Source organism: Notolabrus celidotus, chromosome 18 (assembly GCF_009762535.1).
Source record: "Notolabrus celidotus isolate fNotCel1 chromosome 18, fNotCel1.pri, whole genome shotgun sequence".
Taxonomy (NCBI): Eukaryota; Metazoa; Chordata; class Actinopteri; order Labriformes; family Labridae; genus Notolabrus; species Notolabrus celidotus.
In genome coordinates this window covers 16,309,658-16,329,266 of record NC_048289.1, presented here as the reverse complement: position 1 = coordinate 16,329,266, position 19,609 = coordinate 16,309,658, and the positions used below count along the sequence as shown (strand labels likewise).

The window sequence follows — 19,609 nt, the reverse complement described above, 5'->3', positions numbered from 1 at the left end:
GTTAGTTATTAGAGTTTAAAAAACAGGGTTTTACTTCCAGGTTTCCTTTGATTCACAGCTTCCGTAGAGGGAAACTTCAAAGGGCACACAGCGTCTTGTGACGTTACGCTGTAGGGCGGAGCTTGTTGCAGTGGCTTCACAGGCTCTGGCTGCACAATGGCTGCGCCCAGGAGCAGGATTTTTTGGCTTCAGAACTGTACAACGGGAAGAGGCGGAGCAACGCTGTCCATTTTTATTAACAGTCTATGGTCCAAAGTACGGCCCGGGGGCCAATCGCGGCCCAAGGTCCATTTATGTTTGGCCCCAAGCTTCCATCTTAAAACGTGTTATTTATAGCACAGAAATGAATCACCTTCTGGATCATCTGTACATTGTACACTGTACGTGTCTCTGTCTGCGGTAGAGATGTCCTCTGCTGAAACTCCCTAAAAGCACCCATCTCCATTCGCCAACATTTCTGCCGTTGTGAGTGACCACAGCTATCTTCCCACTCGGTTTGGTGTTCTGGTGGAAAATGCTCTGGTCTACATTGCAGGATTTGTAGTCTGGCAGATTCTGCGAGCGCTATCCTGTGATGTGTGCCGTGCTAGCTTTGTCAGAGAGGCTGTACCATCATCATTTGATGAGAGCTACCACCTTCTAGCCCTGAAAAACAATGGGGGCCTAGTGATTCCATCACAAGGCACAGTGAAGGTGCTGAGAGCTGCAGAGAGGGTGATTCACCAAGCTTCGACACGGCAAGCTCCAAAGGTGTCGACAGTCACCTACAGCGTCCGGGAGGAAATTGGAACGGAGGATGTGAACCAACTGGTTCAAATAAGTGTGTATGTAAGGTATATGTCGTTTACAATTAAAATGTGCTTGATATTACATTACATTTACATTTATTACATCTTTATAGCTCACCCTTGTCCTCCTTTAAACTAAAAAAATACTGAAAATGAAGGCATATATCTCATAAGCTTACACTGGCATAGCAGCCTGAGTTTCTGTTGTCCTGGCATGTTCTTAAAAACACAGGCAACAAAGTGAGAAGTAAGAAATGATGAAATGTTGCTGAAAAAACAAAAAAGTCTCCAGAGATTATAATTCCTAAACTTTAATCAAAAGCTTACAACTCACAAAGAACTGAAATTGATGGGTCTTTTGGGAGGTAGATTTTTTTTAATTCATAGGGAGACAACAATTAGACAGCAATATAATAACACACAGTATGAATTTTAATACCACCAAAACATTTTGACATTTTACTTCTTGTGTTGTTGTGCTTTTGCTCTCCAGTGTTTTGAATTTGATCGTTTTAGCTTAAATATCTTCACTCACATTAAGGGAGTACAACAACTGTGCACTTGCTACATGATTATATGCAATGTTATCAATTAGACATATGTTTGACCACAATATTTTTCTACTGAGCATTCAATTATTACATAACTTATTCATTTCATTTCATCTGTTTTAAATAATTAAAAAAAACGTTTGCATAGACTTTAAAAACTCACCAATATCATATGAATATGTGTAGCTTTAGAAATGAGTGAGGCAAAAGTTTTGGGACCAAAACAACTTAATGGAAATAATCTACCTGAGTGATTTATAAATACTCTTCAGGAAGGTTCAGCCACATTTTTTTAAAATAAATTATTAATTCTATCTTTATTGATACCACAAAAATCTTTGCATTCTATATGAAGAAACTGCTCGAAACATGTTTTTCCACCAAGGTGGATGACTTGTGCAACATATAAAATAAATATCTTTTTTGTTTAAATAAAATGTAGCTGCAGTTGTCATAAAAGATGCCTATCTTATAATGGCATCTGAGATTCACAGTATACGTCCTGCCCTGGCTCCTCCTCAAATGTCACTTTGGCGTCATCGGCATCCAGCTAAAGCAAAACAGACACAGAAACATTAATGCTTCAACACACAAATTCAACATAGCACTGTGGGCTCAGACATTGATTTAATACATTTTTGAAAAACATTTACATCTGCTTTTTGCATATGGCTAAATGTAAGTACTTACGCATTTCATCTCCAGTTCAGTGAAGAAGCGGCCGGTCATAAACATGCGCAGGGGGATGGTGAGGATGAGTATGAAGGGAAGTGCAAGGGATACTGGGCTGGACTTCACAATCCACAAAAGTGCAAGGCACACAATCTGGATGGCTGTGAACAGGTGCATTCGTCCAGTGCTAACCTGTAGCAGACATGTAGAAGTTTATGTCAGAGAGACGTTAACTGGACATGGGTATGCTTTTTGGTTACAGAGACCAAAACGTGACAAAATACACTGAGTTTAGTATGGTCGCTAACAAGGGTAACATGCAGCAACAGCCCAAAGGATTTTAATTGAAAGAAGTGTGAAAAAAGGCACAAAGTTTCTTTCATTTAATTCCTTAATGACCAGCAACTGAAACACAACCTTCTCAAAATGGGTACAGTCAACTAATTGAACCCCTAGGTGCACTGCACTGCTAAATCAGTGCAATCCGTAGTATTAACTAGCTAACACTAGCTACAATAGGAGCTAGACAATAACTTGTGAAATGCCTGGTATCACTTGTGCCCTGATGACACCATTATTTACTGTTGTTCGTCATCAATTACTCAGGCTTTTGAGATTTACAGTCTGCCTTTGATGTTATTCAGTCTCGTCTGCTGAAATTAAAACTAGTCCTGAATGCAGACAAAACTAAACTAATGCTTTTCTCGACCTCAAGCGAGTCCCCAGAAAATGTCCCCTTGGTCATAACTTCACAAGGGAAACCAATAGAACTTGTTACTGTGTATAAATACTTGGGTTTTATTTTTGATTGGGAGCTTTCATTTAAAGCTCACATAGCCAGCCTCGTCTCCAAACTTAAAGTGAAACTAGGTTTCTTCTTCAGGAATAAATCCTGCTTCTCCCATAGAACGAGGAAACTTTTAGTCTCTGCACCATTTCTGCCTCTCATCGATTATGGTGATGTGTTGTACTTGGGAGCCTTTTGCAGGCCCTAAATAGTGTAAATCCCTGTGCTCTGAGGTTTGTCACGGGTTGCACACGCCTCACTCCTCACTGTGAACATCAAAGCTGACTGGCCATCCCTGAGTGTACGCAGGCATACACATTGGCTACCTCTAATTTATAAATGTCTTCTTGGCTTGGTCCCAATTGCGCTCCTGCGACACTTTACAAATGTGTGTTCGGACAGAGTTCGGTAAGAGAGCATTTAGTTTTGCTGCTCCTACTGCTTGGAATACACTCCAGAAATTGTCAGATCTTATCTCACTGGACACCTTTGGGTCCATCTTAAATGAAAGACAGACCTCAGAACAGTGCCTGTGTTTTTAAATGCTGTTTTGTGATCACAAATTGCACTTTATTTGCGAATCAGTTGCACTTTTAAATCATTGATTGCTTCTACATACTGTCTGTATATATACTCCATGCTGTTGAGTTGTGCTATTTATTTTGACATGTGCTGCTGACCTCTTGGCCAGGTCGCCCCTGTAAATGAGGTCTTGATCTCAATGGGTCTCATCTGGTTAAATAAAGGTTAAATAAAAAAAATTATAAAAAAAAAAATTAGCTGCAGCTATAGTCTTGGTCTATTAGAACTGTTTCTTCATTGAACATAATCTTCTGCATTTTTTTGTGGGTTCTCCAACAAGGTAATGTCTGAGGATTTTAACAAGAGATGATATCCAGCCACTTTCTACAAAATCTGATAACAAAGTCCTTTAGTTTGCTGTTCGTGTATTTCCTTTGGTTGCCTGCCCTTATCGTATTTTAGCACATTTTGATTGTTACATTTGTGTTACTTTTTTATGGGTTTTTTAATTTGCTTGAAATCTTTCCAAAGATGTAGCCCTTTTTCTAGATTGAGATATTTTAGGCTACTGTAGCTGATTTTCCCTGATAGGCAACAGTGGTTTTAATCAACAGCAACGGTAGCAACATTTGTGACATGCTCCACAAGTACAATGGTAAGATATTGTTCACAACAACATATTCTAATCAAATCAGTTTGTGTTGTATTGCATTTTCGCAAGCATTTTTATAATCATGTACTGGTGGAGTTCTTACTCTGGTGGCGTAGGGCTCATCAGGGTGGTATTTTTTAGGAATGAGCAGAAGCAGCATTCGATCCCACAGCTGAATGCCGTTGAGTGATGTAACTCCCATGTACAGAAAGATCCCGAACAAGGCTGACATCGGGATCATCTTTAGGATTGGCTCCATTAGGATGGACAGACCTTGATACAGATAGACATCCAGTTAACGTAAGTCCACTGTTAACAAAGATATAGTTGTAGAAAAGACATTAAGATTGGCTGATTAGATGGCACTTACCAACCAGTAATGCCACTACAATGCCACTGATCCTCTGCTCCATCACCTTCTCAATCACAGGTTTTGGTCCTTTAGTCATCACCGTGAGTGCATTGGCATGGGTGACAGATCGCACTGTGGCAGCACTGAGCCATGGCACACCGAATATTGCACCGAGTCCTCCCATGCCGACTAAAACCAGTAAGTCAAAGTGGAAGCCAGATCCTTTGACCATTTTCCTCTCAGGTTTACTCACAATCAGACTGTTAGAGATGCAAAATAAGAACCAAGTTTGGTTAAAACTGGAAAATGTATATATATTTTTTTAGGATGAGTACTGGGATTTAAAGACTTACGTTGTGATCTGAGACTCCAGGAAGATCAGGATGAAGACGAGCATGGCTGGGACACAGCAGGCAAACATTACCCACACAGGAAAGGTCTGGTGCTCTCCAAAGGGGTTGATAAGCCAGCCTCTTTTGGCTGGGTTGGACACCAGCAGACCTTTGGGGACCACTAATTTCTGCAAAAACAAGAATACAGTTTTACACAGGACAAGGACAGCAGCTGTGTGCACCCATCACTTACACTGCAAGGGCATTTGATGCCTTTCAATGTGAGGTAAAACCAAGAAGAATGAAGACAACAAAGCAAAACAAGTTCTAATATACAGCATACATGGACAAATGAGTTCTTTGAAGATGATCTTTAAAATCTCTCTTAACCCTCCTGTTATGTTGCGGGTCAAATTGACCCTTTTAAAAGTCTATTTTAGGTAATAAATGCCTTCCAAACCAGCTAAATGCAGCATAAAAATCTGGGCAGCATGTGACAGAAGAGGAGTCGTGTTAATTTATCAACATCACCTCATAAAAATAAAACAAATCAAAATTCAAAATAAAATAAACAAAAATCTATGTCATGTAAAACTATTGTATTTATATTTAGGGCTGTCCAATGTACATTAAAAAAGTTTTAACATTTATTTTAATGAAAAACGAGTGAGTTATCCTCATTGAACCATGATCTGTGAAAATTAAAGAACACCAATCGACTAAATCTTGATTTAAATGGTTAGTAATGGAGTTAAAAATGAATGTGTATTGGGATTTTTTGGGGTTCTGACACTTTTTTATAATTGAATATGCCCCGGTTCAAATTGACCTATGAACATTATTGCTGTTCCAGAGAAACAAACATAAGAGGAGGGTTAATTCTGGAAAGTAATCAGCACATGAACTTGGTTGAGAAGCGTAGAACCATGGGCAGACCTGAGTATAGGTATCCTCAATGTTGTAGTCTATAACAACCATGAGGAAGATGGAAATAGGCACACCAAAGTCACCGATCAAACGTCTGACCTGGTAAGGGTTGATGAAGAAAACAAATAAATCAACAACAAAGAGTATAAAACTTAGATATCCTGTTTCATTTATTATCAGCAGGAACTGAAAAAGTATGTGTTGTTTTTGTGGTGAGGACAGAGATCTCACCTTTCCAGGAAGAAAAGTGCCATTTTTGAACTGGCGAAGGAAATAAGCGATGAAGAAGCAGCCTAACATGAGGCACATGGAGAGAAGGGCTGTGTTGGGATAAGGCGGCTTTATTGTGTTGATAATAATAGTTGTGTTTCCCGTAGCATTGTCGTAAATGACTGTCTCTTCCACTCTTGGGTGCCATGGATTTTCTATGGTAGCATTTACGTGATCGTAATTCAGGATCAGTGGATGAGAGTTGAAGATCTAAAGAGAAGTCAATGGAGAGTGGTTAAAGAGAGGTTCTGATCTGGTCACACATTTATATGAACCTGAAAAGTGAGGAATTGACGAGGATGGTTGTACCCTTCCCAGCTTGGCAAAGGTTTCGTAAATGAAGATGAGGGAGATGAGGATGGAGAAGATTTCTTGGGTGAATCGGGAGATGAAGCGCACAAGGAAGCTGCCCTCGAAGGCAACAATGACAACCACAATGATGACCAGCCACACTCCAACCCACACTCTGCCCACGATATACTCAATGTCCTGTGACTTGCAAAACTGAATGAAAGAAAGTGAAGATGAGTTGAACTCTAAAAGTGACAGCTGCCAACTTTGGTACTGCCAAAAAATCAAAAGGAAGAGACTTAAAATCTCTACAGTCTATCAGTGGTTATGGTTCAGTGTTATTACTCACAGCAAAGAAGGCCTCCTCAAACACTAACAGAGGACCAGAGAAACCAATGACCAAGACGGGCTGAGCTGCAACAAAGCAGAAGATGATCCCCTGAATGCTGGTGGAGATGAGGAGCTCTGGAACACCCATCATGTTTTCCACCTTATCAGCTGTAGAAACAAAGATAGCAGAAATACTATACGATAAAAATCTGTTCCATACTGCAGTGTAACCATGCTTTACGAAGACTTTTTATAAGAATTGGAACTCCAACAGTGATATCACCCATTGGTTTGTCATTTACTGTTTCAGTGCCTCAACTTTGGCTCTTTAGCTGTCACCATCTGGATTGTTTTAAGCCAAAATAGACCATATTTGGGTAAGATGGGGAAACACATTACTCTACACAACTGGCAAAGTCACAACCTAGCTTCTAAAATCTAAATCTAAAAAAACACATGTTGGCTGAGGTGACAAATTAATTGAGGAGAAACCTGTTTGCTCAAAGGGTGCATTTCAACCAAGAGTTCTGGGGTCTTTTAGCCCCCAGAACTACTTTCCCCTGAACTAAAAGGTTCCTGTGCCCCCATTGTGTTCTGCGTTTCGACCACAGGCTGAATCCTGGGTAGGTTGTGCCAATCAGGCCAGTGATGTATGGAGAAAAAAAAAGTATATATTAAATAATATTTTGAAATCTTAATAAATAACTAAACTAGTATGCATTCCCAGGAACTCCCTCTGTGTGTCAACAACTGTGTAAACTCCACAAACACCGTTACATTCAACCGAAAGTCCCAGGACCTTTGAAAAGTACTACCCCGCAAGCAGGGGCTTTTCAGCAGGGAGATTATCTACCCCTGAACTAAATTTAGACCCTGGTTCTTCCAGTTCCTGCGGTGGAAAAACGCCTAAAGGCTACATATCTGGACTTTAACTTCCTACCAGTGGAGTCACCCCCTGCTTGCTCCTTGAAAGAGTGCAGGTTTTTCTGAAGAGGTGTCACAAAGCCCAATGTTGGCAGTCATTATATTGAAATGCTGGCTCAGCCAGACTTTCAATCAATCAGGCAAATAGGTAATATAGGGATTATTGGGTTTCCTTGGCTTTTGAAGCCAGCTTCAAGTGGACACTCAAGGAGCTGCAGTTTAGATTTTTAACACTTGAGGTTGCTGCTCAGTTTCAACCCCAACGACAACCATTTTGACACATACCCAGAAGTCCTCCGAAGGTGATGGCAGGAGACAAGGCTGCAAAGTAGATAAAAATGATGGCAGCAAGGACTTGTGCGTTAAGAGCATCTGTGATGTCACTCTTGTAATACTGGTAACGCCTCTTTATGTCTTTCATCATTCCACCAAATGGTCGGCCTGTGCGACACAGGGGATCTTCAGAAGAAGGCCCAGAAGAAATGGAAACTGAAAGAAAACATTGCAGTGTCAGCGCTATAAATGATAACAGAAACAGTTCAAGCTAGTCTTGTATGTTTCAGCATGTGATGTTTCAAACCAAAAGTTTTCACCCTTGCGTGGTTTGGAGTCCAGGCGGCCAGACGTATCGGAGGGCCGCAATCTGTCCTGAAGTAGTTTCTTCTGAAAGCTGATAATCGATGAAAGCATTGCTTCATTCTGGATCTCTGTAGGTGGGATGACGATACTGCAGTCCATGAAGTCGACCACAGCATCAGTCAGCTCTCGGGGGGTCTTTGCCTGTAACGCTGCCTGGTTGAACACCTGGGAGAAAGATCGTGAAGGGAACAATGAAACCACAGTTAGCAAGTTTGATCTTAATTGACAAAGCTTTCATTTATAGAATTGATAACTTTGGTGCAGAGGAGCAATACTTGGTCACTTTCAAAGCCTTTGTCATAGTTTTGTGCAACAATAAACCTGGGAAGCATCTGAGAGCATCTGATTTGATGTATTTGATATTAGCAAACTTGACTTAATAGTGAGTTTAATTCTGTAGACTAAAGCCTGGTTTATACTCCTGCATCGAAACTAATGTAACATTAATTGGCAAAGCAGTTGTTGTATCATCAAAGCATCACAACAACCAATTTTGTTGGGAAAACATCAGCTATATTCACACTATTTTGCTTTCTAAATAAGGGGTTTGAGATTCAGTTACACCGCTACAGCTTACTCACTTTGTCAGCCATCAGAGCTGCCATAGCACGGCCAGTCTCATGGTAGTCCATGTCTGTCTTGCTGGGGCCGACCAAGACAAACACAAAGCGAACAGGCACTGGAGCTTCCAAGGCAGAGTCAAGTACAACTGCCTCCTTCAGACGCACAAATGCAACTGAGGGTCTTTCTAGAAAGTCCAGAGCTCCTGGTTCAAGAAAATAGATGTGCTATGAGGATAAAACCATACATTTATACCCCCAAAAAGTTCATACAAATACATCAACAGCAACAAACACACGTATATAATGTAGTCCAGATCAAAACATCACAAACACTGACGTACCTACAAGCACCATAGAGGCCTCAACACGGTCAGATTCATCCCTCTATAGGACATACAGGATGAGTTAATGTCAGACTTTCCCATCATCTTTATATTTCAGAAACAACATTTTCCATATAAACTTAGATACTTAACATGAGGATCTAGTTTACAATGCTTTAAAACAACGTATTCACCAATGATGCATTTGTATTGGTTCAATCAGGGAAACATTTTACCCTTTCCTTGACGGAGAACTTCTTCAGGTCAGCCCCTTCAGTCAGAGCTTGGCTCTCTGGGTCTGATTGGCTGTAAAGAGAAAAAACATGTTATTGGCTGTTTTAGGGTCAGACTGAAGAATAGGACTGAAATACCAGATGAACAAACTAGTCACTGCAATCATCTAACAAGGTAAATATGTAACTCTTACAAGACCAGAGTCAATGTTCAATATCTTTGCAATGATTTAATATTTTTACAAATTTGAAATTTAAGATGGAAGGCAATAAAAACAGATTTTTATTTGCAGATAAAGTTTTAACAAAGAAAGAACCCAACAGCAAAAAAGGAGCTTTTTTTTCTTCTTTTTTTTCAGTATTTCTTTGTTCACCACAAGTTAACAAATTATATATAAGTAATACAAAACCAACACAGAGAAGAAAAAATGAATAAATACAAAAAAATATGAAAATAATAGAAATAATAAACAAATAATAATAAATAAAAGTACAAACAAAAAGGAAGATACACATATGAAAACAAGGGAAATACACAAAAATAAATAATAATCATAATGAATATTTTAGATAACTTAAAAAAAAAACATTCTGGAAGACATCTCACGACCCCCCATTTGTGTCTCGCGACCCCCCAGGGGGTCTCGACCCACACTTTGGGAACCCTGGTTTAGCCCACATTTTGTAAGTAGCAACATCAAAATACATTAAAGTTACTGAGACATAGTTTGGTGTTTGAAGAAGTAGCCTTATTTCTTTCTCCCAAAGATTAAGATTAGAGCACTAGTCATATTTTTGCATGAAAAAAAGTGCTTAAGTCAGCAGTCCTGTTTACTTAGCCTAGCATGAAGTCTAAACAAGGGGGGACAGTTCTCCTGGCTCTGCCAAAAAGTTAGAAAGTCAGCGTACCAACGTCTCTAAAGCCCACGAATGAACACATTACCTCTCTTTTTAAAAAAACTTAATTATTATGGCATTTCATGCACTCTGACTAGTAGTTAGCTAAACTTACTGTTTCCAGTCTTGGCAAAGCTACGCTAACGGAATAAAAAAGTAACAGAGATACCATTTAAAAGGGACATAGATCATTAAAATGTGAAATTATACAATATTATTTCAGTCAAAACGTTTAACCTTAGCATGAACTTTATAAAAGACAATAAACAGCAAAGTATGATTTTTTAGATACTGAGTAAGGACACTGAAACCTTGGTTTTTTGCCGCTTATTAAAATACACTTGAATATTTTGAGTCTGTGACCCTGATCTTTGTCAGTTATTTGTGTTTGAGTCATTATTGGTTTATGTCTTGGAGAAAAGGCTACCTGCGGTTTTGAATCAAAGAGTTCAGCACCCCTTCCCGATCTCCAGGTCGGATCTCTTTCTTGTTCACCATCTCATTGACCAACTTCTCTGCAATGCTGGCCAGGGTCCGCTCATCACTGTCAAACATAGCCACACCTAGGAACCATAGGAAAATTGTGTAACATGAACAGGGATGGTTGTAAGTAGGAGGACAGTGTTTTAAGATGAGAGCTGAAACTGCAGGAACTCGCTTGTTTTAAGTTAGACACTCCCATGGCGAGAACTGTCAGAGAACATGCAGGGGCATAATGAAGTTAGCTCTGTGTTTCTTATATCAGCAGCACCAAGACATTAATGATGATAGGTTGTAAAGGTACTGTATTTTAATATGTATAGAACTATTTTTAAAAACAATAGGAAAAAAGGAAATAGTCTTCTATTGAAATAAATATGTGTTACCAAAGAGTAGTGATACACTTAAACAAGCTAAAATGATGCATTGAGAATGGTCATCTGTAAAATGTCATAATGATCAATCATGTGTCAATAAGCATTACTTAAATCAAACTAAAAGAAAGGTACCTATATTACAATGCCTGAGTAAATGAACAGAGTTAAATTCCACCATAAAATGACAGAGAGTGTGCTCAGAAGTTATTTGCTCTGACCTGTGTTCATGGTGCGTCGCAGCTGGATGAGGCTCTTAAGGGTGAGGTAGGAGACATGTGAGGACGCCCAAACACCAGACTGGGGGTCAAAGCTCTCCTCATAGCCCCCCCATCGACCTGTCTCCTGCCAGTAGGCCTCCTGCTTCTGGTCCTTCATTTCCTAAACGTACCTCTGCCGGCATACAGAGGAAACAGAAGTGAACCCTGACGGATATGGACATGGATGTTTGACACAAGTACACATATGGGTAGTCTTTAACCAGAGTTGATATGTTGTTCATGGCTCTTAACCCTCCTGTTATGTTCGTTTCTCAGGAACAGCGGAAATATTCCTGGGTCAATTTGACTCAAGGCATATTTAGTTATCCAAAAGTGTCAAAATCCCAATAAACATTTTTTAATCTCATTATTAACTCCATTACTAACCATTTAAATCAATAGTTAGTGCATTGGTGTTCTTTAATTCTCACAGATCTTGGCTCAATGAGGACAACTCACACGTTTTTCATGAATATTCATGTTCATGTTTCAAATTTTAGAAAGTATAACGGTAGGACTCCCTTGCAGATAATCTTGATATGTTTGGCCCCTCCCCTGCTGAGTGTCCACTCAAATGTGAGTGGAGTTTGCCCACTGGGACAGAGAAGGTATGGTGAAATCATAGACTGTATAAAATATGGACGTAGTATCCGTGACGTCACCCATCTGTTTCTGAACGCTGTTTTGAAGCCAATCGGCAGCGGCAGCCATATTGCTTCTGTCGAGCCAGTGTGACGTAAAGAGGCGGGCTTTGAGCCTCCTAGCCAACAGCCACAGTGTTCCTGCAGGCATCTGTGTCTCTCATTAGAAGACTAGTAATCTCAATATCTTCGAAATTGACGCGTTAGAAAAAAATTCAACCCCCTCACAGTGAGAGGACATCGAGAAATTAGCTATTCAGACTACACTCTTCTTTTGTACCAGGCTGTAAACATGTTTATGTCTGCTGTAAAGATCGTCTTTTTCCCATTCATGTGTATGTGACTTCCGGTACTTCCGGAGCCAGCCTCAAGCGGATCCTTGATGAACTGCAGCTTTTAACACTTCCGCATTGACTCGTATTTTTAGACCGGAGGTTGCCGCTTGGGTGAAATATGTCACACAGTTGCAAAGAAACAATTAGTATTGGACACTTCTGATCCCTCTCAAGTCTCCACTTTGACTGCCGGGTCAAATTGACCCATGAACTGTATCTGTGGAATATAGACATGCAGGGGGGGTTGCAAATATGTTAAATGAACCATTTTTATTGTATATGTTGATTACGCTATAAATACTTTTAACAATTTTGGGGAATTTTGAAATTTGAAAAGGGTCAATCTGACCCGGAACATAACAGGAGGGTTAAGTTAGCACAGTATGACCTTTACGTTCTAAGCAAGTAACATAACGTAATGTAACATAACGTCATGTAACGTAACGTAACGTACTGTAACGTAACGTAGCATAGCATAGCATAGCATAGCGTAACGATATTATATTGTACTGTATTGTCTAGTGCCTCATTGTCTTGTGTCATATTCTGTCTTACATAGTATTATTCAAATATCATATTGTATCATCTTGTGCCTTACTGTACCATATCCTATTATATACTACTGTATTGTTTTTTCTAGTATCACACCATATCACATCCTATTATATTGCATCGATTCTTGTTGTATCTTGTCATGTCATCGTATCATATCTTATCATATCAAATCGTATTGCATCATTTCACTCTCACAAGACATGCTGTGATAGTTGTGAATCAGCATCTTGGGTCGTATGGTATCATATTATATCTTTTATTGTATCTATCATAACATGTTATATAGTATGGCACTGGCTTGTTACTCTTGAACGCTAACAATGCTGAAGAATCATAATGCCATGGTTTTTTAAAGATAGCATCAAACTTAGATTGTAGTTGGAGGTTCCAACCAACTAGCAATTGCTGGCAAACACTGACCAAGCAGAATTTTCTGCAACTACAAAACCTTTGTCATCTAAAAATGCTCTGGATCTCTCTGAGGAAAGTTTTGCGTTGGGTTGTCAGACGTGGGCAACCGTTGAAACATGCTGGTGTAACATGATCAGCTTGAAGGAGACACACTCCCTAAGCAGGTAATGAAAGCCTATTAAAAGGTAATTAAAACAAAAAGATTCTTATTTTCAAGTGATTACACACTATTATATGTGCTGGTAAGATAAAAAAGACTTTCCAGTAAAAGTGGGTTTAGGAAGAAACTTCAATAATGATTGAGATGAGAAACCTCATTACTGTGTCTAAACTTAATGCATCATTTAATTATTGTTTGCTTTAGTTTCTTTGGGTGTCCTTTCTTTTCAAGACCTATTGTAAGCACATTATGATATAAATTAAAATGTTCCTCCTTTTGTACTGTCCATAGAGAGTGACATAGTACAAACTCACTGAGTTTTAAACTTGTAACCACAGGTGAGAGCTGTGTGACCCCTGAGAGTGATCCTCTCATCAGATAAGATCACGTTCATGCTTCACTACATTTCAGAAACACTCATGATATTTTGGGTGTAGTTTTCCACTGGAGCGGCTTTACTTTGAACTCCTGTTGTCTCTGTCTTGTTTTTGGCAGCTCCAGTGAGATTTCAGGCTACTGTGGAAACCTGACATCCAGGTGAGACACAGTGTCTAAAACATAAACACGATGGCCATCTCCAGCTCTGGGCCACTGCTAGTTTCCGGTGTGGACATGAGTGACTGCTTGCCCCGAACATGTTTGGCCTGTCAATAAATGTCGTGTGCCAGGAGTTGAAACACTGTGCGTGCGTGTGTGTGAGCATGTGTGTATAGGTCTGTGTGTGTGCTTCTTACCTGCACTCTGCACCAGGGTAGATGATGATGTTAATCTTCCAGGCAGCTGGAACAGACACAAAGCACCCAGTTACAAAGACTCAATGTAATTTTGTTCCAAACTTCACACAATTAAAATCAACAGAATATGAGTTTATTTTCCAATCAAATGTAGAGTTTAAATGATCATGTGATTGAGTGGGATTAGATACTGAAAACTCTAACCCCACTTGTAAAAACTGAGTTTAAAACTAAATTATTATTAAACTGTACAATAATGTTTGCATACAAAGCTTGGACTTCAGTGTTATGTAACTTGTTTCCAGAGTGTCCATTTTTTATCTGAGATTAGACCAGAGTGCTGAAGTTGTCTGTCACAACAGAATGATTTATTTCCAAAACACAGCTGAGGAACAGGGTGGAAGATTTGGATTAGACTGACTAGACATCCTGTCTGCAGCCCATCCTTGTGTTTGCATATTCTTAGATGTAAAGTTAACAAATATGCATTAAGTTAATTGCAGTGTGCTCAGACTGGTGCTAGTGATATATCTTTGCAGGTTTCTGTCCACAAATTACACTGAGATGACTCCATGCATTTGTCTTGTGTTATCAGTTTAGTTTTCTGAAATGTCAATGCTCCTACCTTACTTTAAGAAAAACACACCACACATTCATTGGTGTTTGAAAGAACAAATGTTTGCTTTTTGCAAAATTAGTTTCTTTTTTGCTTTAGTTAATTTGAACAATTAAACTAAAATAATAACCTAATTTCAATATGTAGAAACGTTTTAAAAATATGCAAATGTTTAGGTGCAAATTAAAACGTTTTGTGCTTTACATTGCATCATTTTTGTGTCTTTCCAGACTGATCCCAGATGAGTCAGTCCATCTTTGAACTAGTCTGAAGATGGAGCATTGCAAATGAGCTATAAAAAACACAATAATAAGTTGCGTATCAAATGCTGTGCACTTTTGAAGATGTTTCACCTCGCAGGCTTTATCAGTTTTGCTAATTGTTGATTAACCTAATGATTTGGATTGCCCAGAACCTCCTCCATGCATTTTGCAATGCAGTTAAATTCCCTCTTGCTTGATGCCCATTTTAGGGGTGTGAAATGTACAGGATTCAATGCTTTACTCAATCTTACTTTGAAATTTTTGAAAATTTAAACCGAGCTTTGTGCAGTTTAGTTAGACTTAAACAAACATCTCTGAATCTTGAAATATCATCTTGCTGCAAAATTATCCAACAACCGTAATCTTCCAAATTTGTTATTTTCCTTTTTTTTTTTATACCCTGATGTTATAGTTTTTCTTGTCATATTGCATAAATATCACAGTAGCAGAAAGAAGTGACACTTACCTCCCTGTCAGCTGTGACAAGTGACTGACCCCTGAGTGGCAAAAAGGCGTGACTTTATAAACACCACCTCTTCAAAGCTGCCTCTCTGAGTGTGCACCATACCTGATATTGGGTGGGACTTATACATGCACAAACACACATGCACACTCAGAGATATCACTCTGTAATTCTGTCTGAAACACACATCCTAAAGAGCGATGTGTTCTGGTCTCACCCATAATATTGATAGTAAATACAGTGGTGTGGTATGTGCAGAAAACCAGTCGCACTGTGTCATTATCCAGCCAGCATCTTATCACATTTAATGTCTGTGTTTGGAGCACAACAAAGGCTTGGATTTCAGTGCCGGGGCCTGCCTGCTCACCTTCAGCACCGTAGAGGGAGAGAGTGAAACTTTGGCTTTCATTTCCTCAGCTTTGTCTTAAGTTAGTCAACATTTAGTTGAAGTATGGCACAGACCCAGCAGGCCTAAAAGCAGAGTTAAGATGACTCAGCCTCTGGAGGGAGAACTCATCATTACTGCTCTCCTAGTATGAAGCAAAATGATACCACACCTTAGATTCTGTGCAGACATTTGGATGCTCCTTTCATCCAAGTGGTGTCCCAGTGATGTAGTGTTCCAATCTTATAAAGTCAGAGTACTCACACAATTCAGCAAATAACGTCAAAACTGAAGCTATAATTTAATTAATGTTTGTTTGTTTATTGTATTCCATTGCCATTTATCTATTTGATGACTACTTTATTTAAAACAATGCATCTGATAATTTTGCAGAGGGGAATTGATTTATTATGATTTTCTTTGAATGCAGAGACAATGTTCATTGTTTGGTTAGTGGGAAAAAAGAAAAAGATGGGCATTGTATATTTTGAATTGACATCACTGTAGCTCTGATTGTACCCCTAATAAAAAGATAAAAAATAAATAATAAATAAATTAAAAAAACTAAGGCTATCCTGACTTTGAATCTGTAGATTAAAGCAATCCTACGTATTTTCTCTGATCTGCTGGCCTCTCGAAACACTTTTAAATGTCACATTTGCCCATTCTCACAGCATTCATACACTGATAGCAGGGGCTGCAATGTTAAGTGCCCATCAATATGAACTAATACCATTCACACACTGCTTGCTCAGCCAGTTGGGGCTTAGTGGCTTGCCCAAGGACACTTCTGCATGTAGACCACACAGGACCTGGAATTGAACCTTCAAACGGTCTGATCGGTAGACGATTGACATCACTGAGCCACTGCTGCTCTTTAAACTTCACAGAGTCTGCAAAGAAAACTGATGCAACATTGCCTTCTCTGAGAGCTCTTAGTTTATAGAATTAGTGCAATAAAAATAACTATACAGAAAGTAAAGTAAATAATGCAAATGTAAGAATATAAGCATACCAAAGTATACCAATTTAGAAAAATATGGCCAATGTTTTGGTTGTACTGTTGTATAAATTATGTTGTTTGATGATTCTTACTTTGCAATTTTAACGTTTAGGCTTTTTGAGGATAAGAAAACAAAAAATGAATAAGTGTATTTATTATAGTAAGTAAAAATACTAAGAATTAATTAATTAATTAAATGGAATTTATTGTTGTAGAAATAACATGGAATCAGTACCTCAGATTCTTGTATAATCACTGACCCTGTGGACAAATAATGCAGAGTACTCAGTGCATTTCTCTGACCTCATTTTCAATGTTTGGCAATATATAATACAGCAAACATAGTTAACCCCAGAGGATATAACATAACATCCCAAATTATAAGACATTAAGGCACTTTGTATTGCTTCAAATGCAACAGGGCCACTGTTGCTTTTATGTGTAGTGTTTAGTACACACGTGCATGTATTTGAACTGTGTAAACGGTAAATAGAGGATACCAGCAGCAGATAATCGGTTCAGATGCAGTTAATGCATCTACGAGCAGAATTTTACCACTACCAGCTTAAGCAGAAATCTGCCACAGAAAACAATCAAATTTTAAAAAACATAAAAAAATATTATTTTAGTGCTCATCAGTTCTTGTGCTGTCTGTGTCAAAGATCTCCTTTAAAAAAGCAAACCACAAAATCTGCAGTACACTCAAAGAAAGCAACACGGGTGTCTGTTTTATCAACATAAGTACAACATGTAGCTTATATTACATTAGTTCATGTTTAAACATTTTTAATTCATGTAGTTTTAACACGACATGCAAAATCCTTAAAACTACAAGATTGCTTTATATCAACACATCCTAAAGGGTTTAGGTAGGAATCCCATCTGCAACACCTCTCCAGAGCAGAAGGTGGAAGTAACGTGCAACATCTATGGTGGAGAAATGTCTTAATCAGTAAGCACTTATTTTAAAGGCTACCAAGTCAAGATCTATATTTTTTGTTTGTCATTGTTTGCTTTCTCTGGGGAATAGAGTTCTATTCCAACAAACCCAGCCTGTTTTGTGGTCTTTTTCCAAACTTGACACCAATTGGGGGTTAACTAAGTCAGCACGTTTAAACTACTAAATTTAAACATTCTTGATATGTCAAAAATGTCTCATTTTCTCAATAATTACTATTTTAGAGTTTATTTTTACAAGATAAAAAGGTTTGTCTCACAGTTCAAATCATTTCTGATGATTGAACATACAGGCTGGGTTGCGCTGTTGCCTCAAAGTCAGAAGGTTCCGGGTTCGAGTCAGGTGCATCTCCTTGTGCATGCGTGGATTCTCTCCGGGTACTCCGGCTTCCTCGCACAGTTCAAAAACATGCTCACCAGGTTAATTTGTCTCTCTAAATTGCCCGTAGGTCTGTGTGTGTGCGTGAATAGTTGTATGCCTTCTGCTGAAAGTCAGCTCCCCACAACCCCGAACGGGATAAGCGGTTAAGATAATGGATGGATTGAACTTACCATAATTTTGTTCAGTCAGCATGATTAATTAGCGTTATTGTACCATTCAAAATTAAGTTGGACCCAAACATTGCAAATAAGTAATGGTAACATCAATACTTTATGTTCACTCAACATATTTACAATTAGTTGGTTCAACAAAATTGTGTCTCGCTAAATGAAAGCATTTTAATTAGGTGGAAATGTTTTCCATAATTTTATTATGAACACCCAACAAATTATTTATTTGAGTGTACCTGTTGTCAAAACTTAATTGACTGGCTGATTCTAAGGTTAGCATTTTGAGGACTTTCAAACCGCCATTATGAACTTGTAAGAGATCCCTCTGCTTCATGTTGGGTTCTTGCTCACCTTGTCGATGAAATCATTGGCAGTAGACCTAATACACTGAAATTAAATGGTTTCTTAAAATGTAATGAATAGAGGGGGCTACAAATTAATTTTTTAAGGTAAAACTTCAGTACTGTCACTTTTAAAATCCCTGTGAGAAGTTTCAAGCTGTTTATTAAACAAACCGGAATTTGCAGTCATGCCTTTTTATGATCTACTAAAACAAACAATCCCATTGAAGACAAGATTTACATTTTCTTTTAGATTGTAAGTGTTAATGCAAGGAACCACACAGCAATGTGTGAATGAGATTAGTTCATACTGATGGGTGCTTTACACAGCAGCCTCTGCCATCAGTGTGTGAATATTGTGTGAATGGGTGAATGTGACATGCAGTGTTTTTTTTTTTCTTTGAGTTGTCAGAAGACCAGAGAAAGGCCTATATGAACACAGTCCATTTACCATTTACAAAATCAGCACAGTCCAGAGGGGGGCGCCAGACAGAACGTTCCTCCCAGGAGCTTTAAGTGGCCCCCATATCAGAAAATGTTTCAGTGTAAGATTATTTATGGTTTATGTAATTGTTAATGTATAGATTAAAGATGTTATTATCATGTAAAAAGATGAATAAGTGAATTCCCCCTCAGTCATTAAGGGAGGAGTTGTACAGTCTGATGGCCACAGGCAAGAATGACTTCCTGTGGCGTTCTGTGGTGCACTTAGGGGGGATCAGTCTTGCGCCGAATGTTCTCCTGTGATTCACCAGCACGTTGTAGAGAGGGTGGTAGATGTTGTCCATGATGCTGTGGAGCTTTGACAGAGTCCTCCTCTCTGTCACCACCGTCAGAGAGTCAAGCTCCAACCCGACAACATCACTGGCCTTACGGATGAGTTTATTCAGTCTGTTTGCATCTGCTACCCTCAGCCTGCTGCCCCAGCACACCACAGCAAACAGGATAGCACCGGCCACCACAGACTCATAAAACAGCCTCAGCGTGGTCCTGCAGATGTTGAAGGACCTCAGCCTCCTCAGGAAG

General features: G+C 39.0%; 1 protein-coding gene across 1 annotated transcript; it reads right to left on the bottom strand.

Annotated features, from left to right (window-relative positions):
- Window positions 1-1,164: 1,164 nt before the first annotated feature.
- slc4a1b (solute carrier family 4 member 1b (Diego blood group)) lies at window positions 1,165-18,012 on the bottom strand. The gene is made up of 18 exons (XM_034707864.1): window positions 17,951-18,012; window positions 14,004-14,049; window positions 11,129-11,300; window positions 10,481-10,616; window positions 9,160-9,229; window positions 8,942-8,984; window positions 8,619-8,803; window positions 7,992-8,202; window positions 7,684-7,887; window positions 6,494-6,642; window positions 6,163-6,357; window positions 5,815-6,063; window positions 5,593-5,682; window positions 4,678-4,844; window positions 4,343-4,584; window positions 4,076-4,245; window positions 2,030-2,203; window positions 1,165-1,889 (listed from the first exon to the last, which is right to left on the bottom strand). Exons 3-18 carry the CDS (start codon window positions 11,283-11,285, stop codon window positions 1,809-1,811), a joined length of 2,523 nt encoding a protein of 840 aa, XP_034563755.1. The 5' UTR covers window positions 11,286-11,300; window positions 14,004-14,049; window positions 17,951-18,012; the 3' UTR covers window positions 1,165-1,808.
- Window positions 18,013-19,609: the final 1,597 nt, after the last annotated feature.

Coding starts and splice junctions, on each gene's coding strand:
- slc4a1b (XM_034707864.1), bottom strand. CDS start 11,285: ATGAAGGACCAGAAGCAGGAGGCCTACTGGCAGGAGACAGGTCGATGG. Junction 9,230..10,480: donor TCTTTGATTCAAAACCGCAG/GTAGCCTTTTCT, acceptor TTCTCTTTACAG/CCAATCAGACCCAGAGAGCC. Junction 7,888..7,991: donor GGACTCCAAACCACGCAAGG/GTGAAAACTTTT, acceptor GTTTTCTTTCAG/TTTCCATTTCTTCTGGGCCT.